The sequence below is a fragment of the Herpailurus yagouaroundi genome, unplaced genomic scaffold, assembly GCF_014898765.1.
Source record: "Herpailurus yagouaroundi ecotype Mexico unplaced genomic scaffold, PumYag 159, whole genome shotgun sequence".
In the NCBI taxonomy this organism is placed as follows: domain Eukaryota; kingdom Metazoa; phylum Chordata; class Mammalia; order Carnivora; family Felidae; genus Herpailurus; species Herpailurus yagouaroundi.
In genome coordinates this window covers 61,524,669-61,551,993 of record NW_024412400.1, presented here as the reverse complement: position 1 = coordinate 61,551,993, position 27,325 = coordinate 61,524,669, and the positions used below count along the sequence as shown (strand labels likewise).

Sequence of the window (27,325 nt, the reverse complement as noted above, 5' to 3'; positions counted from 1 at the left end):
AACAGATAAATTTATATTTAATCTCTGTTCTGTTACTTTTCTCTTCTGTGCGATATGCAAGTACTAATGAGCCAACAAATGTGGAAATTTAGTTTAAAAGTGCCAGGACATAAAGGATGGCAGGCAAATGAGCAAAAGTATGAAATATCTTCTAAAGGCACGCATTCATTTAACAACTATTGAATACCACTAGCTATTAGGAACCGGGGTATCGGGACTGAAGTGCTAATGAGAGTTTCAGATATAGAACAGGAGGACTGAGGAGATAGCCAATCCCAGCCTTCAAAGCACATAGAGTTCTTTTTTTGTTGTTCATTTATTCATTCACTCATGCGTGCATTCATTGTCCACTGAATGTTAACAATTCAGTGCACCAGGGGTACAATAGTGGAATAGAGCAAACCAGAAATTCTTGTCCCGACTAAACTTGTATTCTAGTGGGATAGAAAGGCAATCACTAAGGTAAATAAGTAAAGAAATACTGTAGGGTGTTATGTGCTAAGGAGAAAAATAAAACAGGAATGAAGGCTGGAAGCGTTGAGGGTGGGAAGCAGGTTGCAGTTTTAGATGGGTTGTCCAGGAAAGGACTTGGCGAGAAGGTGTCTTGTTAGTAAAGATCTTCCGGAAATGCAGGAGTCAGTGGTGCAGAGAAGGAGGAGTGGAGGCAACCAGGAAGAGGCCGTACAAGGTGCTGAGGTGAAAGGGTGTCTGGCCTGTTGGAGGAATGAATGACGGAGTGGAGCAGGAGGAACTATCTGGGCCTTGAGAGGGGGGGTCGAGTTCCACTCCTAGTGTGATGGGAAGCCACTGAAGGTTTTGCCCCCAGGCCTGGAGTGTGAACGTGTAATTTAGTAAAGGGAGCTAGCCATAGGAAAAGGTTAATTAACAGCTGAATTCAGCTATAAATTGTCAGGCCGACTGGAAAGGTTAAATTGTACTGGAAGATGTAAAACTGGGGTGAGTGAGAAGCAAAAGGTAGACTTAACTGTTCAGGAGTTATGTGTGAGAGATCATAACCGAGTTTCGGAAATGGTACAGAAGTCGGGGAGACTTTGCCGAAAGAGCCAGGCTGAGACACTGAACGCAGCCACAGGCCTTAAGGGCGGCCTTGCCTACTCCAGGGGGCTGGAGGGAGGATCCAGTGAGATCTTCAAAATGCCACCTTCTTTCTTCTTTTACTTAGTTGTTTTATGTGGGTTGTTTTCTAAGGGGAGCTCCTCTGTTCTTTCTCAGACTCCTTATGAGGTAAAATTCTGAGAGAAGGAAGGACAGATCATTGGAAAACTGTATCTGAAATGTTGTCTTCACGTTAATTACTAAGTCATTGTTCTCCAGAAGAGAGGGTGGCAAGTGGCTGGCCTCCGCCCCACATCTGGTGAGTTAGAACCACAACCGAAAACTGTTCTTAAAGGCTGTGATAAACATCTGCTATTTTAGGCCTAAAAACAAAGACAAAACAAATCTCCGAAAGGACTATGTTCTGGGAACTATGGTGATTTCAGTTCATCTTCCTTTTTGTCTCCTCTTGCTGTCCTACTTAAAAATCTTCAGCCACAATTCTCAAAGGCACAGGTTTGTTCATTTTCATTTTTATCATCTGCAAAATGAAAAAGGTACTTGCAATTCTTAATGGTTTCACAGGTTGAGTTCTATGACTTTCTTACAGAGCCTCAAGTGTTTTTTTGTTGTTGTTGTTTTTTTATTTTTAAAAATTTTTTTTTTCAACGTTTATTTATTTTTGGGACAGAGAGAGACAGAGCATGAACGGGGGAGGGGCAGAGAGAGAGGGAGACACAGAATCGGAAACAGGCTCCAGGCTCTGAGCCATCAGCCCAGAGCCCGACGCGGGGCTCGAACTCCCGGACCGCGAGATCGTGACCTGGCTGAAGTCGGTGACTGCGCCACCCAGGCGCCCCTGTTTTTTTTTTTAATAAAGACAAAACCTTATGTTGTGGGCAAGACTGAAAGCAAAATTCTATGGGCTGTTGCTTCTGCCAAAGAAACATTGCCCTCTCTTGGCTTAAGGCGCTAAAAGACTCAGCGATGCTTTCTAATTTTGGAGTGTTGCCTTTTAATTCTGAATTGGCGCTGTTTGCCCTGAAATGTCATAGATAGGTATTTTGCCCACAAGTGGATGTGCAACAGCTAATTTCTCTTGTGACTTTCAGAGGAAGTCAGAGTGAAAATGGAAAATTGCTGCAGGAAGCTGGCTTGATTATAAACTCTTGAGTGCTTGAAAGAGGAATAAAACCTCTTTCCATTCTCAACTGCATGGAAAATATTAAACTCCTTTTCAGGAAGCAGGGGAGATGATGAGTACTATGCGTTTTCATCCTTTCCTCATGGGTTCTTGTGATTCAAATCCTATCCCGGTTGTAGTGCTGTTCTGCCTTAAAAATCTTGAATGCCAAGCTTGAATCATTATTTGTATCCTTATTTTTCCTTAAATTTGTCTGGTGCTTTGACAATACTCATTACGCACCTTTTTTGTCGTGGAGGTTCTGACAGTATGAGTTCATCTTGACTGATGCCCTTGACTTCAGAGTATAAATAGGAAAATAGAGATAGGTGACAAGGATTGATTAGTGATCCTCCTTCTAAGTGAAACAGTAAACCCATCTAGATAAATCACTAGCTCCAAAGCCTGGAGAATGCATGTTAAAAGAATTAAGGGTAGTGTGGGGTGTATGTGTGTGTCTGTTTAGTTGATGGGGAAATTTTCTAGAGAGCTACAAGGACACAAAGATTCTGTTTTACTTTTTGGTTTTTATTTTAAAAAAAAGTCTTCTGAGTTTTGGAGCTGTTGGACTGATTACTTACTTTCTGTTTTTTTTAAGGGAAAAATTTTTTTAAGTAAAAGGGAACTGAGATTAATATTTTATTGCCTTTTCGAGTCCCCCCCCCACCACTGTTTGTGTGTGTGTGTGTGTGTGTGTGTGTGTGTGTGTGTGTGTAAGTACTTCACATTACTAGACTTTAATTGTAGGGTTGAAAGGGCTCAGGGAATCATCTGATTCTTTGGCAATTTTAAGCCATCACGGATAGGTGAAAAAATATTTTGAAATTTTCTAGCTTTTACTCTGTGCCGGGCAGTGTTCTAAGCACTTGACACAATTTAACTAAGCACTTGACACAATTTAACTTCTTTAACCCTGACATTCACCCAAAAGAGATCGGTGATATCATTATTCCCATACACCGTGTGAGGGTAACTGAAGTACAAAGTTCAGCCACTTGCCCCATAAGGAATAGATCTGGGATTTGAATCTAGACACCGGAGTCTGTGCTCTCAACCATTACATTACCATCTGCTTCTTTCCCTCTCCCTTTCTTTCTAGAATTTGCAGTTTCAAGGGTTAATTTTCATTCTCATTTTCCCTTACATAATGTGGTTTCCTCAGCATACAGTTTAAGACGCCTTTTGGCTTTGTTTTCCTTTTTCTTTGAACTTGATTAAGAAACAGCACTTCTCCAGCCCCTATCAGTCACTGCCGCTCCCTTCTCTCACCTCCTCCTTGTTGATATTCTCCAACGCTTAAACCATTTCTGCATTCTTAAGTTATTTTACGTCAGGACCAGAAACTGGTGCTGTAATAATGGCTTGACCAGTTCTGAGTAAGATAATATTAATAGTACAATTACCTCATGGTTTGTACATATATTCTCTATCCTTATTTACCACATCTTTTTTTTTTTTTTACTGCATTTGCAAAACCACATTCTTTATGCCTTAGATCTTGCTAATAGTGATGCCATTTTATTCATTCATGTACATCTCAGATTTCTGAAGACCTTTGACTTTTGATTGGAATCCACAAACATGTTGGGCTCTTTGTAGACATTTCGTAGCATCTGTTGAGGTTATTTATGAAAGTTTATAACTGTGTATCCTCAGATTTTCTGGCTCTTGAGACAACATTGCTATTAATATGTTGAGCGTAAAACTGTCAAAGACAGTTGTGTGATTCAGTATGATAAATGGGTACTTCGGACTGGCTGTTGGCACGTTATCTTCCTGATTGCATTGCAGAGAAGAGACTAAAGAATGGAGCATTGTCTCCCACCCTCTCATCCCATCCCCTACACTCCCTGTCTACTTGGTATAATGTAGTGGACCCTCCACTCTTACTGAAGATGAAATAATGCTGATGAGTTTTCTGCTTCCCAGTGCAAAGACCATCATTACCCAATTACCAAGTCCCATGTAAGACTGAGTTTGCAAGAGTAAGTTTATGGTGATTGCTGCTATATATGAAGTAAAGAATTTCACAGGATTATAAGTTGTAAATGCAGCTTCCTCCTCTATCATTACCCTTCCATAATAATGTTTAGTATATGGAGTCTGAGAGCCGGAGATAGGTGGTGAGCAGCCCTCTCCTGTGTCTTGTTTACTGTGCTGCTCTGTCTCTTAAGATCATGGGTGTTTCTAGGCTGGAATTGTTCGCCTCTACTAGTCCCGACCTCCTCAGGAGCCCCCTATACCCAGGACCTCCCACTCACCCCTGCTGCCACTTAAGTTTCACTGGAACAAGATCTTGACTGCTTTTCCTGTTCCTTTCTTTGCAAGTGACATACATACTTGCTGAAATCATCTATAATATGTCCAATTAGTACACCAAAATTCCATTTTAACTGGCATGTGTATGTTCCTGTGACTCTCTCTACCCAGGACCTGGGAACTTTGGCCGGTGGGTTAGAGGAAAGGAGTGCACTTCCTTCCAGCCGGGGAGCTTAGGTGTTCCTGTGGCATCCTGTTTTTGCCTCTGTGATATCGTGATAGCATTGTAATGTACCTGCGTCCCTGTAAGTTTTTCCCACCTGACTGAGCATGCAGTTTATTTAGGGCTTGGCTTAGTGAGGTCCTATAGTGCTAACCTTTTTTTTCTCCTGCCTTGTTCTAAACATCATTCCACATGATACTGTTGGTACCAATCCAAGAAACTTCTTGGTTTTAATAGGCTTTTTAGAAGCTGGCACGGGGGCGCCTGGGTGGCGCAGTCGGTTAAGCGTCTGACTTCAGCCAGGTCACGATCTCGCGGTCCATGAGTTCGAGCCCCGCGTCGGGCTCTGGGCTGATGGCTCGGAACCTGGAGCCTGTTTCCGATTCTGTGTCTCCCTCTCTCTCTGCCCCTCCCCCATTCATGCTCTGTCTCTCTCTGTCCCAAAAATAAATAAAAAATGTTGAAAAAAAAAATTAAAAAAAAAAAAAAGCTGGCAGAGGGACTTATATACCATACAGATTTGTTTGAAAAAAAAAAATGTAATTTCTCAATAGTGGACTTGTAGCCAAGCTTTTTTTTTTTTTAAGATTATTTATTTTGAGAGAGAGAGAGAGAGAGAGAGAGAGAAAACAGGGGAGGGGCAGAGAGAGAGAGAGGGAGAGAGAGAATCTCAAGCAGTCTCCACACTATCAGCACAGAGCCCAGTGCGGGGCTCGAACTCACAAACCGTGTGTGAGATTGTGACCTGAGCTGAAATCAGTAGTCAGATGGTTAACTGACTGAGCCACCCAGGTGTCCCAAGATTTTTTTAAAGTTATTTTTATTTATCTTTGAGAGAGAGAGAGAGTATGTGTGCATGCAAATGGGGGAGGGGCAGAGAGGGGTAGAGAAGGACTCTCAAGTAGGTTCCATGCTGTCAGTGCAGAGCCTGATGTGCGGCTCAGTCTCACAAACCCTGAGATTGTGACCTGGTGCAAGGTCAAGAGTGAGACATTTAACTGACCGAGCTACCCAGGTGTCCTGCAACCAGGCTTTTTGGAGTACAGCTTCCTTTACCCCAAGTTCATGCCCCTGTGCTTTTGTCCCTGTGATGTCTTCCAGAAGTGCCTTTCTCCCTCGGGGTCCTTTTCTGTCAAACTGCTCTTCATTCTCAAAGCCAGCCAAGAGATCACCTCTTCTCACCTCTGAGAAGTCTTCTCTTACCTTTCTCGCATCCAGAGCTCATCCTTGTCTTTCCTTGGGCTTCAATATATTTTTATTGCGCTAAATGTATTTAGCTCCGTTTTTAAATTTTTATTTATTTATTTATTTTTGAGCGAGCGAAAAAGAGTGTGAGCAGGGGAAGGGGCAGAGAGAGAGGGAGACACAGAATCCGAAGCAGGCTCCAGGCTCCGAGCTGTCAGCACAGAGCCTGAGGCAGGGCTCAAACTCACGAACCACGAGATCATGACCTGTAGCTCTAATTATTTAAAAATTACCTAACCTGTCTACTGTGTTAGACTTGAGCTGCTTGTAGCCAGGCCTACGTCTGTCTATTCATTTTTCATTTCTACTCATGATGTGGTTCCAGTTACATGGTAGGGACTCCATGGATGCAGAGCTGTATTGGATTCCTTTATAAGAATAGCACTGGGGTGGGCGAGGAAGGGTCATCTGGCAGGGAACAGAACTCCAGGCAGAGGAAAAGACTGGAGCAGGGATGGTTGCTATGACTTGTGTGGGGCTGAGGCTGAGGGGCAAGTTGAGATTGGGGCATACACGCTGCCAGGGCATGACGTGATGCCAGTTTGGATGGTGGCAGGAATTCTAGGAGCAGTGCACAGAGATGGCAGCAGACGTGTGAGTAGAGGTCGGGGCTGTGGTAGTTGCAGAGGGAGAGAAACTTCCTTGGAAGTGGAAGGTTTATATGGGATGACAAGATGAGAGATGCAGTGTGGGGAGGCGGTGGAGGACCCAGGAGGCGATGGGCAAGTTGGAGGGAGGACAGCAGGAGCTGCCAACTGGCAGCTGTGACACTGGGGAAAGGGCGGGAGGGACAGGGCATTCACTTCAAGCGCAAGGGGTTATTATGTCAGGTGTGGGGGAGGGGAGTTGCTGTGACCGCAGCCCTTTTGGATGTGTCCAATAGTGTCAGGCAGTTGTATGCACTGTACATGGTGAGTCCGTGATTGATGGTGAAATTGTATCTTAGACAGCCAAGGGAAGCTAGGGACTGGCACGGGAACCAAATAACAGGTTTGGCTTTCCTTGGCAAGGAATGAGATCACATGGGACCATAATGCTGCACAAATAGGATGCAAAGTGTATGTCAGAAATTCAGGTTTTGCCCTTTCCCCCCTTCTTTGCCTGTACAAACCACTCTGCGAGGCTGGGCTTTCTGTCCCAGAAGGAAATCTGAAACTTGGATACTTCCCAACTTCTCTCAGATTAAAAGAAAAAAAAAAAATTTTTTTTTAGTAACTTTTAGCCGGAAACACAGTCTTGGTCTACTAAGTATTATGTCTGGTCTAGTCCATCTGCATACATTTTATTGTATAAATAAAATATCGACTTTATCATCTTATTCATTCAAAGGTAAAGCTCCTCCCATTCTTCCCATTTGATGTAGAAGTGAAGACTGAGGTGGGAAAGAGAGAGTCCTGATGGGCCTCTCCTCCCTCTTTTCCCCTACCACATCTGTTCTTCCTCTCTACTCACCAGGCAATGCTGGCTGCTTCAGAGAAGACTGGGTAGGTAGGGATAATCAAGCACAGGAAAGTCTTACAGCATGGCATCGGTTTGCCATTGGGGAAACCCCATGGCAGATGTAAACCTGACGTTTATAGGTTCTGTTTAGAGTCCCTGCCCCCTTCATTTCTATGACTCTCCCCTGTGTTTTCCTTGCTGTGGGGGAATACGCCTTCTCTTTTAGGCCAGTGGGGTGCTGAGGTTTCCTTACTGGTCTGGACAGCCTTAGCTCACATTCAGATCACGTGGACTTGCCAGTATTTATGGGATATGTAGGTGGAGAAACCTGAAGTCTTTGGAAGATGCTGTGCTAATAACTAAGAGAGAGGCAGGAGCTAGAAATATACATGTGGGGCTAACAGCTGTGCAAATGGTGGTGAAAGTCAGGAGAGTGGACACCTCTGCCCTGCAAGAGACATGGAACCTCAGAGATTCTCGTATTTGAGAAGCAGGAGAAGGAGCTGGCAAAGAAGGTGGATAGAAGCCTCTCTCAGAGTATTGTTTCTATAAAGGGGCAGGCTGTGCAGAGGTCAGCTCAGAATTATGTGTATTATTGTGTCTTTTTTACCCAGAATGTGGAATTTATAAATGCAGTCATTTTTATGTTAATTGTGAAGACCTTAAATTGTTTCCCACCCCCCACCCCCATTTTGAAAATTGGTGTTAATTTTACTTTAGAAGTTCTAATTCTTTGCAGGTAAATTTTAACTTTTTTTTTCAGTTGTGTATGAACACAGATCAAGATTAGAGAAATCCTTGCAAAAGGAAAGACTTGAACATAAGAAAGCAAAGGAAGGTAAATATAAAATGCAATTTCTGTTCTGTATTTTTATCAAACTCCTCATTGACATATCATGTACTTGCTTTACTATCTTTTTGCTAAGAAATTTCTCAGCTAAACCCTAAGTCAGTTTTATGGGTAGACTGAGAAAGTCAAGCAATATGTAATGCATTGTGCAGTTCAATAATTTCTGCTTAAGATTAGGTTCAGAATCTTTCATTCAGTTTATGCCACCTTGAGGTAGTTCATATTATTAGTTATACATCAGAAATAAACAGCTTTTCATGTGAATATTACACATATGTTACTTATACCAGAAACTTCTGTCCATAGATGTACAAGGAGTAACAGCTTGTGTTGTCCAGAATATGACAAATTTTATACATTCGTATACACATACATGCATACATTTAGACATATACATACATTTATAACATAATGAATTGATCTCATTGCATGATGTCTCTTTGTGTGTGGTGTCTTCTATGTTATGCACATATTTTATTTTAGGCTTTTATTGGCACAGCTGATGGGTTCAATTTGAGAGATTAGCATTTAGGATAGGCATTAGGCAATGCTATTGATTTTTATCAGAATTTTTCTAGAAAACAGGCTTTATACAGCTTGTGGTTTGCATTTATCCCCATTCTTCTTTTTATTTGTTTCCTTATGTTTTGTGAAATCTTATGAGGAAATATAAGTTAGGTATTCTGTCTGATTATGTTGGTATGGAGTAGAGGGAGGGAAAATGGGAGGGCAGTATGGGGTAGGATGTTTTACTGACCCTTGGATTAAGCCTGTTGGAAGAATACAAGTTTAACATCATTAAACTGCTTTGATAGGATTTGGATTCTCCTTGTCTTTAAATGCAGAGTGATTTTATAGAGCCATCTAGTGGATAATAAAGCTTTAAGAGCATAAAAGGTGGTTTCCAAGGCTTGATTTCGCTTTTCAAGTCCTGAATGGTTTTAGCATGCCATCTAGCGGATAGCAATAAATCATCTCTTGTCTTTAGGTGTGCCTCATTTTTTTCTTTCTTCTTAATTTCAAGGAGAGTTCATCGCAGAATGCACAATCTAAGATCACTTCTAATTAATTGGTTATCACGTATATTTTGTTTATTCAAGATATATAGCATTAAAATAAAGATGAAAATTATATGATAGTTATTTTCAATTCTCTCTAAAGCATTAAGAGGCAAAATAAACTGCGTTACTAAGCATGATTGTTTTTAAACCTAAAATATTTTTCACAAGTCTGAGTAAAGTTTGCCTGTGTTTAAAAATTCCATAATGAATTAACTTACACCCTATTTTCTCCATTTTTTATTTTCTAGATTTTCTTGTTTATAAACTAGAAGCACAAGAAACACTAAATAAAGGAAGGGTATGTTTTGGGTTTTTTTCTTAATTATTTTATGAAACTTAAGGAGAGGGAAATATAGCAACAAAATCTTTTACAGTGTTGATCATTAGGACAGTAAGGGTGAAATATATATCTACGTATATATATACGTAATATATGCGAATATATATATATATACGTATATATATACGTGTATATATACATAGATATATATGCAAAATATATATCTACGTATATATATACATATAGTATATATATAAATATATATATATTTAAATATAAATATATATATATTTATATAAACATATAAATATATTTTTGATAAAGTGGGAGTAGCCTTAATGTTCAACAATAAATAAAAGATTATTCATTCATTTGTTCATTTGTAGTCTTTTTCTAAGAGAATATATATGTGATGTATATTTTGCTTTGCCTTTGTACAGTGTTACTGTAACTTGCACAGATGTTACTGTGTAACATCTGGCCTAGGGTCAGCATTCAAATACATTTGTGGAAGGAAGGAAGGAGTGATAGTGGCATTTAAAATTTTTTTTTTTAGTACAAATTCACTGGAGAAAAGCAAGCTTTTCTCTTACTCTAAGAAAAACATATAACATTAGTTGAATGAAATGTCAGCATTCTGGGGTACTAAAACTGAGAAGAGTCAGGAGGCTGTCAGCTTTCAACCGGCCTTTTAAAAGGCCCAGCTAAGATTGCGTACTTTCTGTTGTGCATTTCAAAAGAGTTACTCTTACTTTACAAAGAAAGTTCGTTATGAAATAAAGCAATAGAGTAAACTTTAACTTTACAAAGAAAGTACGTTATGAAATGAAGCAATAAAATAAAGCAATAAAGTTTACTCTTTGACTTTACAAAGAAAGTGCATTATGAAATAAAGCAATAAAGTGAAGTGATAGAGGAAAAATGCAGTTCATTTTGGAAATTGTAAAAAAAAAAAAAAAAAAGAAAACCAGAAATGGCTGGGAGTGTACTTGTGCCGGAGATGGGGTGCAGCACGTCAGATAGAACAGCACGGGGAGGGAGAATTGTCAGGCATCTTGTGCCCTGACTGCTTGGGGCTGTCCAGGACTGTGGAAATGTGTGAGGCCCGTGTGTAAAGATGTTCCCCTGGGACACAAATTGTACACTACTGCAACATGGCTTGGGCTCAGGTTTCAGTCCTGGCTCTGCTACTAAACAAGTGTTTGCCCTCAGCTTGGAGTCCTTATCCTTTCTCTGTTTCTCACTTGTGAAATGGGTAAAGTGACACATGGAGAATTCCTCACCCGCGGAAGCCCAGGGAAGGAAAGCACCTTTTCTCTTCCCTTTCTTAAGCCTTGCAGAGACTCTGAGGCCTGGTGCAAGTTGGTTCATCCCCCCATCCCCTCAGAGCACCTGGCGTAGTGTATCAGCCACGCGCCATGCACAGTGACTGTGTCTCAGGGCAAGGACCTTGTGCGTCTGAGCCTCAGTTCGTCTCAACTGGAGAGGGGAAGGGAAGTAAATCATTTCCAGGGGCCTGCCAGGGTGCTGTTTTATGACTTCATGTCTTACTGTTTCTTTACTAAAACGTAGCAAACTTTGAGAAACATTGAAACTTCTTCCTGCCGTTAAATAAAGAGACGGCCCCAGAGAAATCCTGGTTAGAGCATAGAATTCATTGTGGCTTATATAAGTGAAATAGATGGAATTGTTCTGTTAAGTGCTTTAAGCCATGTTTAGCAAGAGAGACAGATTCGTTATCTCTGTGTTAACCATTTTCTTTTCAATTTACAGCAAGATTCCAATAGTAGATACAGTGCGTTGAATGTGCAACATCAGATGTTGAAAGTGAGTAATTTAAAGTTGTTCTTCATGCGTGGATGAAAGAACTAAGTAACTTACAAGATCAAGGAAAGCTTATGGAAGGTTGATTTGTGTGGTAATACAGCACATTGTCATTTTTCACTAAAAATGATATAGAATTGTAATGTCCCCTCATCTTATCACCCAATTATAAACACACACACATACACACACACAGAAAACCATTCAGCTTATTACACATTTTTTTTGGTGAAACAGTGTCTGGTCACCTGATTTTTAATTCTGTTCTTCTCTTTATCCTTTAAGGCTTTTTGTTTGTTTAATTTCTCACAGTGGTCTACCTTAGATATTTGCTTTCATCTTAGGCACGTTGGAGGCAGTAGAATTAAATGCCTCATTCATGTTACTAGTATTTAATGTGTCCTTTTACTTGCTACAGGAACACAATTTATATTTAAAGCTTTTCCTTCCTTGATTCTTGGGTAAAACTATTGTGGGTCAAGACGACTTAAGAAAGAGAGAGAGAGAGAGAAGGGGGGGGTGGGGCGGGGGGGAAGATTCATTATTTCTGTGAAGCTAGAAGAGAAGATTGGATCTCATGAAGCCTTCTGCACAGCAGGAAAACCATGTCAGGGTCTCCACCCCTTCCTTCAACCAACCTCCCTCCCTCCCTCCCTCCCTCTCTCCCTCCCTCCCTCCCCGCCTGGCTTTTTATTTGGTATTGTCTTTCCTCCTGTGTCAGTAGAGTGAGTGCTTTTCATCGAAACCAGAACCTTTCCTGGATCAAGAAAGCAGTGCATGGATTAAAGCAGACCATCCTTTCATTAAGCATATGGAGATTGTAGCATTTACCTAGATTATGATTACAGTGTAGTATTATAACTAGGAGTAAGGTAAATAAGATTTATTACTTCCCCCAAAGGGAAAAATATCACTTTTTTTTCCCCTTTTTCTTTAAACTGAGTTGCCAGGAAGGCTGAAAAGTAAGGAAGGGAAATAAAAAATGTTGCTGAGAAAACATTAGATTGAAAGTCTGGAATATCTGTGGAGGGATAATTTTTCCATTATCTTTACCTTGTCTCCGCAGCAATTTGAACCCCTGGGAATTTCCCCAAATCCTTCCCCCCGCCCCTTTCCATCTCCCATTGCTGACTTCTGACTTCTTGTTGTTTTACCGATGTTAAAAATTAAAGAGAAAATTATGTTTGGCCACGATCCCAAGCCACTGATCTGAAATGTAAGGGAAATGGAGGGGAACTGCCCAAATTAAAAGCAACCTGAGGAAGACAGAACCTGCTACTTCACCTGTTCTTTCTCCAGAGAGAAAGGCTATAGACTCTGGGATAATTTAGGGAATACACATCTCTGCTCAAGTTCTCATCTTTGCAGAGTCAACACGAGGAGCTGAAGAAACAGCACAGCGACTTGGAGGAGGAACATCGCAAGCAAGGAGAAGACTTCAGTAGGACGTTTAATGACCATAAGCAGAAATACCTGCAGCTGCAGCAAGAGAAAGAGCAAGAACTTTCTAAGCTAAAAGGTATTTGAAAGTCTAATTAGCCAGTTTATGTGGACATAACTGCTCATATTAATGTTTCTGTAAAACAATAGAATTTTGTTTGTTGTTTTACATGGCGATTGATTCACACTTACCTGTGGTTACTTCTTTTTTTTTTTTTTTAAGTTTATTTATTTTGAGAGGAAGAGAAAGAGTGTGAGCCGGCGAGGGGCAGAGAGAGAGGGAGAGAGGATCCCAGGCAGGCTCTGTGCTATCAATGCAGAGCCTGAAGCAGGGCTCAGTCTCCTGAACTGTGACATCATAACCTGGGCCGGGATCAAGAGTTGGACACTGAGCCACCCAGGCACCCCCACATGTGGTTACTTCTTTGTAATGTTTCACATTTATCTTTATCTCTTTGTGTTTAATGTTTAGGGAAACAGAATAGAATAGTGATTCTTAATTGTTTTTTTAACGTTTATTTATTTTTGAGAGACAGAGTGTGAGCGGGGGAGGGGCAGAGAGAGAGAGAGAGAGAGAGAGAGAGAGAGACAGAATCCGAAGCAGGCTCCAGGCTCTGGGCTCTCAGCACAGAGCCCGATGCGGGACTCACACTCATGAGCTGTGAGATCATGACCTGAATTGAAGTTGAACGCTCAACCGACTGAGCCACCCAGGCGCCCTAGAATACTTAGTGGTTCTTGGTGGGGCGCGTTGGTCTCATTGGGTAAGATAGTTCTCTTTGTATGTGTATTGCAAGATATTTAGCATCTCTGACCCCTATCCACAAAATGCCAGCAATGCTGCATGGTCATTGTGATGATCAGAATTGCCCCGTGCATTTCCTAGTCTCCAAGGGGCCGAAAAGATTACCTGTTGATTGCTAGCAGTAGCTCTGAAAAGCTCAGGCCCCGGAGTCAGAGTGCCCTGGTGAATTTTGGCCTCTTCAGTTACTAGTTACATGACCATGGACAGGCTGTATAATCACCACACACCTCATTGCCGTTGTCTGTAGAACTGGGGTATTCATAACAAGTTGTCAACCTCCTAGGGTTCGTGTGAGGATTAAATGATTTATGTACAGCACCTAGAACAGTTACTGACACACAATCAGCATGAGCATGAAGCATTTTCATACTAATATGAAGCAATATGTGTCACTTCTCTGAGTACATGTAAATTCTTAAAAGGGGAAATATTCTACAATCAGCTCTTCAGATGCTAAATAAGTTTGGAGTGCGAGAGTTGGTGTAAAAAGGCACATAATGCTTGCAAAAACAATGGTGAAATCCAAGGAAGGCCTGTGGCCCAGTTAATTATACTGTACCAAACAATATTTTGATTTTATATAAGATATCATCATAGAGGGAAGCTGAGTGATGGATACTTTGGACCTCTGTGTACTTTTTTTTTTTTTTGCAATGTTTTGTCTGTAAGTACTTCAAAATAATAAGTTACAGCAAAAAGGCACATGGGAATTAGGTAGCCATAGAAGCCATTTACAAGGAGTTCAGGTGGTCTTGAGAGAGGGGCCAGGTGTCAGCAGATGATACCCAAAAGGTGTAGACTGGCAGGGGCGTTGGCTTGTTGGTGATATGGCAGATGGTGGGGGTCATTAAGATAACAGAGAAAAGTCTTCTCAGAGGTAATATAAATCATGTTTTCTTGTGTCTACTCTGTATTCCTTTCTTTGAAATAAAGCTCATGTAGAGTAGTTTTAACAAATTAAATACAGAAGTGATAAATCAGAACCATGGCAAAGAGAAGGACACATGTATGTGAATTCTGTGTGCTAAGATAACGCAAGCCTTGTAACCTGGTCTCAACTTGCTGGCAGCCAGGACAGAAAAGGAAATGCAGTAAGTGATAGGGTTCTCATCATCAGAAAGAGAGAATATACCTACACTGTGTGTTGAGCAAGGGAGGGAGAAACAGAGAGTAAGAGAAGGAGGTGAGAGAGAATGGTATGTATTTGTGGTATCAATTAATTTTTGGAAGAAATTTCACAGAGGCCTTAAACAGTTGGGTGTGAAGATGCCTTTGATGACACTTTTATGAGCAGTTTTTACATCAGCACTTTTGTGTGATTATGATTCCTGGATAAAAGCTTTAGATAGTAAGTTAAAGCATACTGTGATAGATGCAGATTAGTGGCAACTAAGGTGAATAATCCAGGCAGTCTGTGGTAGTTTAATGTGATACCAGAAGGGAATTTAGGATCCTGGGGAGATGAGCTGGGAGCATATAAGTTTAAGTAAGTATTCTTTTTGTTATTGTTAAAATAATAGCTGGCACTCAGCAAATGTTTACCATGTGCCGGTACCAGGTGAAACTCTTCATGCGATTATTTTTATTTAATTCTCATAACAACCTGTAAGTTAGGCATTGTGTTTAGCCTAATTTAACAAATGAAGGCACTGAGGCTTAATAAAATTAAATAACTCAAGTCAATACAGTTAAAGTACAGAGGCAACTGCCTTAAGTTTATAATCCAAAACTCCTTTATAAGCTAGTGGGTTGGGTGTTGTGTGTGTGCATGCATGTAGGCGTGTATATGCATGTTTGCATGTGCATGTGTGTATGCATGTGTGTCTACTGAAGCCCCCATCCAGCCAACGACACATTTAGGGTGTCCTTGGATTGCCAGTGGTGTCCTGTTTTGACCTTTGAGTCAAAATCCTTCCCACCCTGTTCTTGATCTCTCCCCTAAACCCAATCACCAGTCCAAAGCTCAGGGGGTTAGGCAGGGACTATATAGGAGTAAAAGTGGACAGAAAATGTGGTGAGAGATGGTGATGGGCACTTTCTTCAGCGCTGGGTGCCACGCTGCAGAGTTAGGGTTTTGTTTGCCACTCGGGTGGTTTGCCCAGCAATGTGCAGACTTAACAGCTGCTGTCTCAGCGTTGTTATTAACAGCATCCCCTTTCACTTTCAAAGGTACCTCCCATGGAAAAATGAATTATATTGTCATCCTGTCACCATTCAACTTCTGCTGAGTATTGTCACATGAGATTTGGCCTCATGTTGCCAAATATTAGTAGACCCAGATTCTTGATTTTTAAGGGGTGACAACTGTTCAAATGTGGAACACTCTGCATAGGTCAACACTGCAGGGGCCAAAAAAAAAAAAAAAAAAAAAAGAGAGAGAGAAAAAAAGAAAAAACTCATGTGAGTTAGATTCAGCCCTGGAGCTAACAGTTCATAGCATCTAATGCCCAGATATAGTGAAAGTGAGAAAATCACCAGGAGGGTAAGAGAGCTGGGCCTGGAATCTTTAAGTCACTGAAGCTGTTCCCTGAACAGTAGGCTTGAGATTGGAGAGATTATAGGACTTTACTTGGACAGCCACGGTCTCACATTATAGCCCTGGAGAAAACTGTCCTTTCGTTATTGGTGGGAGAATTTGCATCAGTCAAGAACTCAATGGTAGGGGAAAGAAAATATATGTAGAATTTTTCAACAGGTAAGTGGGATTTTTCTCTGTCTCTTATTTCTTGAGTTGCCTTTGTGGATATTATTCATGCTATAGAAGGAGGATTTGTACTTTTTGATAACTTTCTTTTTAATTTGTGGAGAGACTCAAATCTTACACTGTTCCTGCCCATTACATTTTATTCCTAAGGACTTGCCTATTAACAGAAATACGTCATTTTTTTAACTACTGAGTAATTACAACTCCTTAACTTCTACGCTGTGTAGCTTCTTTAAAAGTATTTAAACTACCAAACCAGATTGTTTTGGAATGTCCGGCTGAACCCATGCCACATCCCCAAACGATATAATTTTGGTTGATTTGGCCTATTATACTATCAAAGTTAAAAACAAATCCTAAAAATAGTTATGTGAAGTTTCAGATATGAAACTAATGGAATCAAAAGCCAGAAAAATCTCGAGGCTTTAGGCACTATTTTCTTTTTCAAAAATAGAAACCGTGTACAATTTGAGAGAAGAGAATAGACAACTAAGGAAAGCGCACCAAGACATGCACACACAGCTTCAAGACGTCAAGGTAAAACAGAACTGAGCATTTGACTGTTTACTATTGGCCTGCTTTACTTTGCAGAATGTCTTTAGATGTTATTCCCTAATTGACCTGCATTACAAATCCACACTGTTGTTTTGGGCTTTGCGTAAACTGGAGTGTGCCCAGTACTTTTATCACTTCTGCATCGTGAGCTAAAGGATGGTCTGAAAATGCATTTTCGTTCGTACTGAAATGATTCTTTTGCTAGATGGTTGCATTTTAATAAGCTTTGTGTTTCCCAAGTTTTATTCATAATGAGATGTTCCTTTGATTTTGATTTCATCGTGATTATGATATTGATACCACACTTGATCTTAGCCAAAAGGCCGAGAAGCGATTAGTGATTATGACGTTGAGGTAGCACATTGTCGGTTTCAGAATACTACATTCATAGAATCTTCTCTCTACGATGATTTTTGAACTTAGCAAATGCTATGAGAACAACAAGCAGCCAGGCAGGCAAGCTGCGTGTGGGTGCCCATTCCGCTGTCAGCCAAAGCAGAAGTTGTCTTAGAATGTTAAATGTCAACATGTAAAATTCTTTTTTGTGTAGCAACAGCATAAGAATTTACTCTCCGAGCACGAACAACTTGTAGTGACTTTGGAAGACCACAAGAGTGCACTAGCTGCTGCGCAGGTTAGCAGGGTAGCAGCCTCTATTGGTTCTTGTTACAGTCTGCTTAACCTTTCCAAATTCCTTATGCATGTAGTCTCTCACAAGCCAATCTTCAGTAAGTTCCTTAGGACAGAGCTCTCCTGATCCTGAGGATCCTGCATGCTTTCAAAATTCAATCAAGAGAATATTAAATAAGCCTTTGATGATGATGATGATGATGATGATGATTTTTTGCACTGGTAGTGTGGTACCTATGACTATCTCTACTCTCCAGCAGCCCCTACATGCAGTGGTCTAATACTTGTTTAAACTACAGAAATCATCCCTTGTATCTGGTCTTCTGCCGCTCTCCGCCCTTTTGATGACTCTTCCTGTGGGATCTATAGGATTTTATGATGGTAGCTACCTAAATAAATAATTGTCAGACTTTTTCTTCCATCCTTCCCTCCCTCACTTCTGCTTTCCAGCCTACAGACACTCCTTTTAGGACTAGGCTTATGAATTGTTGGTCAAATTAACAGGAAATAAGAGATCTCATGTCAGTGGAGAAGGAAAATAAGAGTCGTAAGGTCCATTTGTTCAAAGCCTCGAACAGTCCCTGGCACAAAGCGGGCCTGTAGTGGATATTTCCTGAATGAACAAACGAACAAATACGAGTGTCGGAGAGCTTTTTAAGGCAGTACCACACTGTGATTTACAGCTTTCTAGTAGAAGCAAACCAGTAGAAATGGCTAGCTTAGTCACTGGGTCTGCACTTTTTTTTCTGTTGGAAGAATTAAGAGGAACACCAACTATCTGTCCAATTCAGGAGACTATGCGTTACTTCTTGTCTTTATAAAATTATAAGAAAGGTAATATGCTGGGCCGTGTTAGAGACTATAGCATCTGCATTTGTGGGACTCCTTTTCAAGGTAGTCATTGGGTATCTCCCTCTGAAACTGTAGCTGTGTGGTAACTCTTCACATGTGTACAAATCAAATTGACTTTGGGAGATTATTTCATTCAAAACCTTCTTTATAAAATTTTTACCAGGAATTTATTTGAGGCTGTTTTTCATGCTGAAAAACGTGACAAACCAATTTGAGTATTCTGTGTGCTATCATGGCCACAGACATTAGGCTAAGCAACAATTTGAAAATCCAGAGAAATGTAAGTAAAAAATGCATTTTACAAATGACCAAAACCAAATTGCGTAGTAAGCTTGCTGGGAGTGTTATGGACAGGATTTTGTAGTAGAAAAAAATATTTTTATGTAGCTTACGTATCATATTCTATTTCTTTAAAAATCCTTTCTGCTCCTTTGATGGGGGGCTGCAGTTCTCCTGCCCACCCGCCCCACCCCCACCCCCACCCCCTAAATCATTATGCCAGAACTAGGTGCGGCACTTAGAGTCCCCCCTCTGATCCCCATAGTAGTACTTTCCCTGGCTCTCCTTAGAAAGTAAATACTGCTGCAGGCACCTACATGTCTTACGTAAATTATCTTACCAGACCGGGTCTTGACAACCTGATTTTTAAATGTAGTTGAGTGCAGAGAAAGCAAGAATAGAATAGAATTTGAGTTTACAGTTTGCCAGGGATCTTCATAAGAACTTCTGTACAGGATTTTATTTAATATTTACAGTCTACTGAGTTATTACATTGTGTCCTTTTTGTAGCTAAATAAAGTGAGGTCAAAGAGAAATGAAATAGCTGGCCCAAGATCAGTGGCCAGACCAGATCTGAGCTTCAAGTTTAGGGCCTGTGGACGTCACGGTCACGTGTAACTTGTAAGCAGGCATTTTTGGAGACTTTCCCTCTTCACAGTTCCATGGGCCTTGCCCCACACCCGGTCAAGTCATAATTTCTAGACTGGGGGCTCAGGAGACTGCATTTTTAACATGATCCTTCCATTATTCTCAGTGCACACTAATATTTGACAGCTGCAGCATTACTGCTTTCAAATATGTATCTAGGAGGAGGAGAAAGGAGAAATATTTATTAAAAGTATCACTATGTGGATGTCTTTTTTTTTTTTTTTCCTTTGACCTCCAAAGTTGGTTTGCAAATGTTTTGATAGATTTCTGGGATAAGGGCCATCATTAGCCATATGGCATACAAATTATAAGGAAGCGCTCCCCTGAGATAGATTTAGTGAGAAAACTTCTTCACCTTTGTGTGAATTGGAAAAAAAAAACTCAAAAGGCCCCTCTTCGTTGGGGTGAAAGAGCACTACTCCAGGGTGCACGGCTGGGGCAGTGGGGTGCCGGCTGGACTCCCACCTCCACTCACCTGCTCTACTGTGCACACTGGCTGGGAAACTTGTTCAGAAAAGATTGCTGTGTTCTCTGTCTGTGTTTACGTGGGTGTGTGTTTACACACACAGCATCTCTGTTTTGGGATAACAGTGCTGGTGTATGTGATGAGCTAAGTATGAGCAGTGTCTCTTGATTTTCTTAGTTAAGGTATTTGATTTTTCTTCTGCCTTTCTAGTTCCTTGTGTTAAAAATATTGCACATGCACACACACATACCGACCACCACCACATATACACAGACACAGCTATAAGAGTATATTGTAGTTTAATACTTACAGTAGTGCCTTTATCACCTTAGAAGAAAGGTTCACAGCTGAGGAATAAAAATCTAGGCTCATTTCATGCCTATGCTATTCCTTTTCTAAATCTTCAGAGCACAATACCGTAAGCATTCTGGAAAGTAAGGGACTGTATTTGAGCACAGGCTGATGGGCAGAAGGGTGTGGTCTGAGCGATTATATATATATACGTATATATATGCTAATGTTTTTATATGTATATCTATATAGTTGCTTATTTTAAGCTTATGATTCCTTTCCACTGAAAAACATTACTTAGACCATATTGGTAAAAGATATCTGCACTTGTATTTATATAATTATGTGAATTTTTAAACAGATTTTTTAATGCTTGTAAAACTGATTGCAGACGGTCTTTTAATAATGATATTTATACTAGGAAGTTATTTATAAAAATTCTGACTGTTTAACATAGCATGAGAAACTAACATCTGTCTTAGATATTTTTTCTCTGCTCCCTTTATGTCTAATTCTCATTTGCATGTGCTTAAAAATGGTTAAGCTTCTCCAAGTAAGAATAGCTAATGCATGGAAATAATCTGCATATTTTTCCTAATTTGTACTTCGGTATAATATTTTAGTCTAGTCTTCCAGTGAACCCTAATGTCCATCCATGAACAATGTATCTCTTTCCCTCCTCAAATTGTACAATTTGCATCCAATTGTGCAATTTATACACAGACACAAGTTGCAGAGTATAAACAATTGAAAGATACTTTGAATCGGATCCCAAGCCTTCGCAAACCAGAACAAACAGAGCAGCAGAATGTTACCCAGGTGACACATTCTCCACACAGGGACAGCACAGCGAGGGAGAAGGCAGCTGGAGAGCCGCGGGAGGTAAGAGGCGTGAACTGGTATTCTGTGGTGGGGTCACTTTCCCCATCAAGCTGTCATCAGGTGAACTGCTCGAAATATTGCCGACCCTTCCTTCAGAACAGTGGTTCTCAAATTTTAGCATAGATCAGAGTCCCCGGCAGGGCTGTTAAAACACAAATAGTTGGGCCCCAGCCCAGAATTTCCAGTTCAGTTATTTTGGGATGAGGCCTGCATTTCTAACTGATTCAGCTGGTCTAGGGAGTACACTTTGAGAACTGCTGTAATATTTTCTGGGAAAGACTCTACCAACTTTTTTATTCAAGTGGGTTTATTTTTTTTAAGGAGCTGTTGTGCTGAGTTTTTTATTTATTTATTTTTTCTGTTCATGTCATTTGGGTTGTTAGGGAGCAGAGTGATAAGATTAAATGATCATAAGGATATTATGTGATAGCCCACTCAAGTATTAGGGTTGATAGTATAGTTCTGGGTCCACAGAGAACAAGCCAAAAATTGTATTTAAGAGGTCTCTATAAAACTACCAAATGTATGCATGCTAGTTTCTTAATCCACTTGTTTTTTGGTATTCCTGTTCTTCATAAAAGTTGAGCCTTGCTTAAAAAATATCTCCTAAGCGAGACATCAAAAGTAGGGTTACCCTTATCCTTAACTCTTACAAAGTTGTTTTAATTACATGCATAATAAATACAGCACATGTGACTATCTTTCCCCCTGAAAAAGTTGGTTTTAACAGCAAATGTTCAAGAAGATGTGCCCTGAGTTACCATCTTATGGGAATATTTAAGTTGCTAGGAGCAGACTTCATGGAAATCTTCAGTCATGCAGAGCATTCCTGTATAGACAGGACCCTCTGTGTCTTCTGTGGTTACTTTTAACATAAGAAAACATGACCAGATCTCTGGCCTGGGGATCGGTTCTATTCTTTATCCTAGTCTGACTACCAGTTTCCTGGGTTAATCTTGTAATGACTCACACCTTTAGTTTTCTCATCTGTGAGGTGGAGAGAGTAGTTATCTGCTGGAAGCTTTCTCACAGAAGTGCTATGGAGATAAATGGCACACGTTTGAAAGCACTTTAAAGAAATACTTCATGTAAAGCTAGGGCAGTATTATGTCAAACACGCCAGGTACGTGAGGACATTGGTAAGACATACATCTCCAAAAGTTGTCTTCAGATGTCTGAGAGAGGACTTTCTTCCTCCTTTTGTTTATTTATTTTATTCTTTTTTCAGATTTTTCTTTAAATTCTAGTTAGTTAACATACAGAACATATAGTGCAGTATTGGTTTCAGGAGTAGAATTTAGTGATTCATCACTTACATACAACACTGAGGGCTCATTCCAACAAGTGCCCTCCTCAATGCCCAGCACTATCTAGCCCATCCCCCATCCATTTCCCTCCACCAACCCTCAGTTTGTTCTCTGTCATTAAGAGTCTCTTATGGTCTGCTTCCTTCTGTCTTTTTTTTTCCCCTTTCCATATGTTCATCTGTTTTATTTCTTAAATTCCACATGAGTGAAATCATGTGGTATTTGTCTTTGACTTACTTTGCTTAGCGTAATACACTCTAGCTTCATTTACATGATTGCAAGGCAAGATTTCATTCTTTTTGATGGCTAATATTCCATTACACGCACACACGTACACACACACACACCACATCCCCTTTATCCATTCATCAGTTGATGGACATTTGGGCCCTTTGCATAGTTTGGATGTTGTTGATAATGCTGCTGTAAACATCGGGGTGCATGTACCCCTTCAAACCTGTATTTTTGTATCCTTTGGGTATACCTAGTAGTGCAATTGTGGGTCATAGGGTAGTTCTGTTTTTAATTCTGAGGAACCTCCATGCTGTTGTCCACTTTCCACCAACAGTGTGAGAAGGTTCCCCTTTCTCCACATCCTCACCGACATCTGTTGTTTCCTGTGTTGTTAATTTCAGCCATTCTGACAGGTGTGAAGTGATATCTCCTCATGGTTTTGATTTGCATTTCCCTGATTATGTGTGATGTGGAGCATCTCTTCATGTGTCTGTTAGCCATCTGGATGTCTTCTTTGGAAAAGTGTCTATTCTTGTCTTCCCATTCTACACTGGATTATTTGTTTTTTTGGGTGTTAAGTATGATAAATTCTTTTTTTTTTAATTTTTATTTTCTAAATGCTTTTATTTATTTTTGAGAGAAAGAGAGCACACGTGTAAGAGGGGGAGGGGTAAAGAGAGGGGGAGGACAGAGGATCCCCAACAGGCTCTGCACTGACAGCAGAGAGCCTAATGTGGGTCTTGAACTCATGAACCGTGACATCATGACCTGAGCCAAAGTCAAACACTTAACCTACTGAGCCACCCAGCCACCCCCAGTTTGATAAATTCTGTATAGATTTAGGATACTAACTCCTTATAAGATATCTCATGTGTAAATACCTTATTCCATTCCATAGGCTGCCTTTTAGTTTTGTTGATTGTTTCCTTCACTGTGCAGAAATATTTATTTATTTATTTATACAGTCCAGTTTCTCAGTTATAGTTATGCCAATTTAAGAAGATGGCTTCACATTTATTTCAGTTTGAAAGAACAATCTGACCAAAGTAGTCATTTTTTCTGATAAAGAAGGTGGGAAGGGGGAAAGGAGTGATTCGTTTTCTTACGATATTTTATCATTTCTTTTTTGCCCCTCCTTTCTAAGTAATGAAGATCAAATGGGAATCTCTGAAACTTTCAATCTGGGAAAACCAATTTAAATCAACCAATTTTTGAAGAGGAATTTTCTGTAAAAAAAAAAAACACAAAACATGTCTTTTTTGTTCAGAGTTTTCTATATTAACACTACAAAATATTTACAAGATATTTCCTTGGATTTATGAAGAGATGCTACTTTAATATGTTAAAAATGTTTTATTGTATGGTTTAATGGGCACTATTTTTAGTTAATATGGATGTCTATTAGTAATGGCATCTCTTTTTTATTAGTTAATAAAAATAAACCCAACTCATCCTCAATATCATCTTATCCTTCTCTTTTCTTAAATTAAAAAAAAATTAATGTTTATTTTTACGCCCCCAACACCCCCCCCCCCCCCCGGGGGGGGGGGGCGTGGCAAAGAGAGAGGGAGACACAGATTCTGAAGGAGGCTCCAGGCCACAAGCTGTCAGCATAGACCCGATGTGGGGCTCGAACTCACGGATCTCAAGATCATGACCTGAGCTAAAGTTGGATACTTAACTGACTGAGCCACCCAGAAGCCCTTGTCCTTCTCTTTTCAAATCATTATTATTTTTTTTAAGATTTATTTAAGTAATCTCTACACCCCACATGGGGCTTGAACTCATGACCCTGAGATCAAAAGTTGCATGCTCTTCGTACTGAGCCACTAAGGCACCCCACTTTTCAAATATTATTGAAAACAAAGTTTACATTGAAGAAAATCATGTAAGCACTTTATCACTTGAAGTCTGAGAGGTTTTTTTTTTTTCCTTGTTCTAAAGGAAAACAGGAGTTAGATTGCTTTTGAGGGAAGTTAGATTGCAATGTGGTCATGTATAGGCTTTACTCTTAGGTTACTATTTGTATGCTTCCTACGATGAGATTTTACTTATGTTATCTCTATTTTATAGGTGAGATGACACAGTGAGAAGAGTTAAGTGACTCCATTGCAGCCATACTTTTCAGTCAGGACTGTGTATTTCTAGATTCCCAAGATTTTGCTTATGTTGTAACCCCATAGACATGGTAATAAACAGGTTGTATCACTGCTTTCAAAGTAGAAGAGGGTCATTTCCAGTGATGTGCTTGGCCTAGGTGTCTCGGAATAATGATGTGTGGCAGACACATGAAGCTGTTCCTAGAAGAACAGAAGAAACAAAACTTTACCCTCCCACCGAGAAGGAGGCAGAATTTCAGGCTCCAGCAGAGCTGAACCAGCAGGACGCGGAACCCAGAGAGCCGGAGGAGCGTCAGGTGGAAGAGGAGCACAGGAAGGCCCTGGAAGAGGAGGCCATGGAACAGGTCGGGCAGGCTGAACATCTGGAGGAGGAACACGACCCATCCCCAGAGGAACAGGATCGGGAATGGAAGGAACAGCGCGACCCGAGGGAGGAAGCCAACCTTCTGGGAGGGCACGCTCACGCCGAGGTACGAGGTCCTTCACCTCCACTGGGATTCTGTTTCGTCAGCCAGGATAGGGAGCATGGCTTTGTTTTTAAACATTGAAAAAGCCTCCCCATATACAACAATCTCTAAAATAAAATTCGAGCGATTTCACTTAATGTTACATGCACGTATGCTTTTTAGATGCACATGTTTAAATTTTTTCGTGTAATGTTAATAGCATAGCTGCTCCCATCCCTCAGAAAGCTGACCCGAAGGAAACAGAAAGCTGTTGGTGTATTTTCTTTGTCAGTAGTGCGTAACAAGGCAGCCTCATGCTCACTCAGGTCCCTTGAGCAGAAGGAGGACAGATAAGCGCCTGATGGGGCACCTCCGGGGAACGTGTTCAAGTTCCAAGGGCAACTTGAGGCCCAGAAAGGTCTCATTTTCTATGATCAAAAGTCTCCTTCTCCCTGTTCATTTACTATCAAATGGTAGGTTGGCTTCTGCACATTCATCTTCAAGGTGGTTATTAAGTTGTCAAAAGGCTGATCTTATCACTTAAGGATGCCCACTGGGTGAGTATGTTTAACCAATCTCTGCTCAGTCTCCCCCTACCGGAGCACTCCCCTCTCACATAAATAAGGCTTTTTCTCTTTGAAAAATCCATTATTATTAGAAAACCGAATTTAAAAGAACTTGAAGCAACAGTGAGTGCAGAGAGTTATCTTTCTTCTTCTGTCTCTAAGCTGATCCTTAACACTGGGCTACCTGCCTTTACATACATGCCAGTCACTTTGTATTTATGCCTCTGAGGTTTTGTTCGGCTTCGAGCTTTCTAAGACTTCAGGCTGCCTGAGGCTTTAGGCTGAGTAGATGTAGATGTAACAGCCTCTGTTGTTGGACTCCTTGTTGCAAACTTAGCACGGAGAAGCTTCTCCCAGTCTTGTGTCCCTCATACGGCCTTTTTCAAAAGTAATTCTCCTTTGGGTTTAATTCCCCTTAACCCTGCACCTTCTTTTCTTTGGTGAACATTGGGTGTGCTTGTGTTGGTTGGGAGAGGGGGTGATGATGGAGGAGTGAGTTGTGGGTAGCTCAGTGGGAAGCAGAGTTTAAGAATTCGTGGATCAGTTTTTCCTTTCATCAGAAGGTACTGCCTTCTCACCCATTCTCTTTTTCCTTGAAGGAATTTGTTCTCTGCCCCTCTGCCCTTACCTGAAATTTGGCTTTTTTGGCTGTGGTCCGCCTGAGATTGGTTCCGCATTCCTAGAATTAATTGGCATCGCTGGATCTTACACTCTTACAGCTTCAGCTTACAAATTGCTACAATTAATGTGAGGTTACTACGTGCCCACTTAGAGCAGCCCCTTTTGAACATCCGTTCAGTTAGGGTTCAGGAGGGATTTGCCCTTCTGTTTTGTCCTCTCCCGTGTGAGAGGGAGCACGTTGAAAATCTGCCAAAATGCCAGCAAATCGGGAAGATGGGTTGCTAAAAGAAGCCGGGGCTGACTCAGAGAGGTGGGAAAGAGGGGTTCTGGCTCAGGGTGACCTTGGGCCTGAGGTGTAATCCCAGTTCACCTGACAGATGGGTGGGTGTTAATTAAGTAAACCAGGCCTGCCGCCAGGGTGTGTCAGGGGAAACCAAGGAAGGGGTGACCGGAGGTGCGGCCTGTCACCCCTCAGCAGCGCCACCTTCCCCCCCCCCCCCCCCCCAGGTGTATCCCTCCGCCGGGCCGGCCACCAAATTGCGATCGCCCTACGAGGAGCAGCTGGAGCAGCAGCGGCTGGCAGCCCGGCGGGCTGAGGAGGCGCAGAGGCTGAGAGAGCAGCAGGACGCCCTGCACCAGCAGCGGCTGCAGGGACACTTGCTGAGGCAGCGGCAGCAGCTCCTCGCCAGAGAGGTGGCCCGGCAGAGGCAGGCCGGCCCCGAGGAGGGGCGGCCGCAGCCCCCGGAGCAGCTACGGTAGCCTTCTCCCGATGGTGCACGCAGCCCTCCTCTCGTTCTTCTGAGCAGGGCACACAGCTCGGGGTGCCTGTTCCCTGTGAGCTTGGGGGGAGGGGGGGGGCTCCTATAGCCGGGGCGGAACAACGACTGGAGACCTGAATTTCCAAATATTTCATTCTAAAACAACTTTTTTTTTTTCTAATTAAAAACGTTAGATCTTCAAGCTTACTTTATTAAAAAAAATTTTTTTTAATGTTTATTTATTTTTGAGACAGAGAGAGACATAGCATGAATGGGGGAGGGTCAGAGAGAGAGGAGACC

At 41.2% G+C, this 27,325-nt stretch overlaps 1 protein-coding gene across 4 annotated transcripts in view; it reads left to right on the top strand.

The window, feature by feature from the left end:
* The window catches only part of GOLIM4 (golgi integral membrane protein 4), an 80,921-nt gene that overhangs the window by 38,813 nt on the left and 14,783 nt on the right, over window positions 1-27,325 (top strand). For 2 of the 4 annotated variants that reach the window (XM_040480684.1, XM_040480683.1), the window contains exons 2-10: window positions 8,170-8,244; window positions 9,566-9,615; window positions 11,371-11,424; window positions 12,790-12,940; window positions 16,825-16,907; window positions 17,476-17,559; window positions 20,815-20,973; window positions 24,772-25,104; window positions 26,775-27,022. In XM_040480684.1, coding sequence (XP_040336618.1) covers window positions 8,170-8,244; window positions 9,566-9,615; window positions 11,371-11,424; window positions 12,790-12,940; window positions 16,825-16,907; window positions 17,476-17,559; window positions 20,815-20,973; window positions 24,772-25,104; window positions 26,775-27,022 — 1,237 coding nt within the window. The remainder of the gene's footprint in view (window positions 1-8,169; window positions 8,245-9,565; window positions 9,616-11,370; window positions 11,425-12,789; window positions 12,941-16,824; window positions 16,908-17,475; window positions 17,560-20,814; window positions 20,974-24,771; window positions 25,105-26,774; window positions 27,023-27,325) is intronic. The other 2 variants (XM_040480687.1, XM_040480685.1) reach the window with 1 other exon arrangement.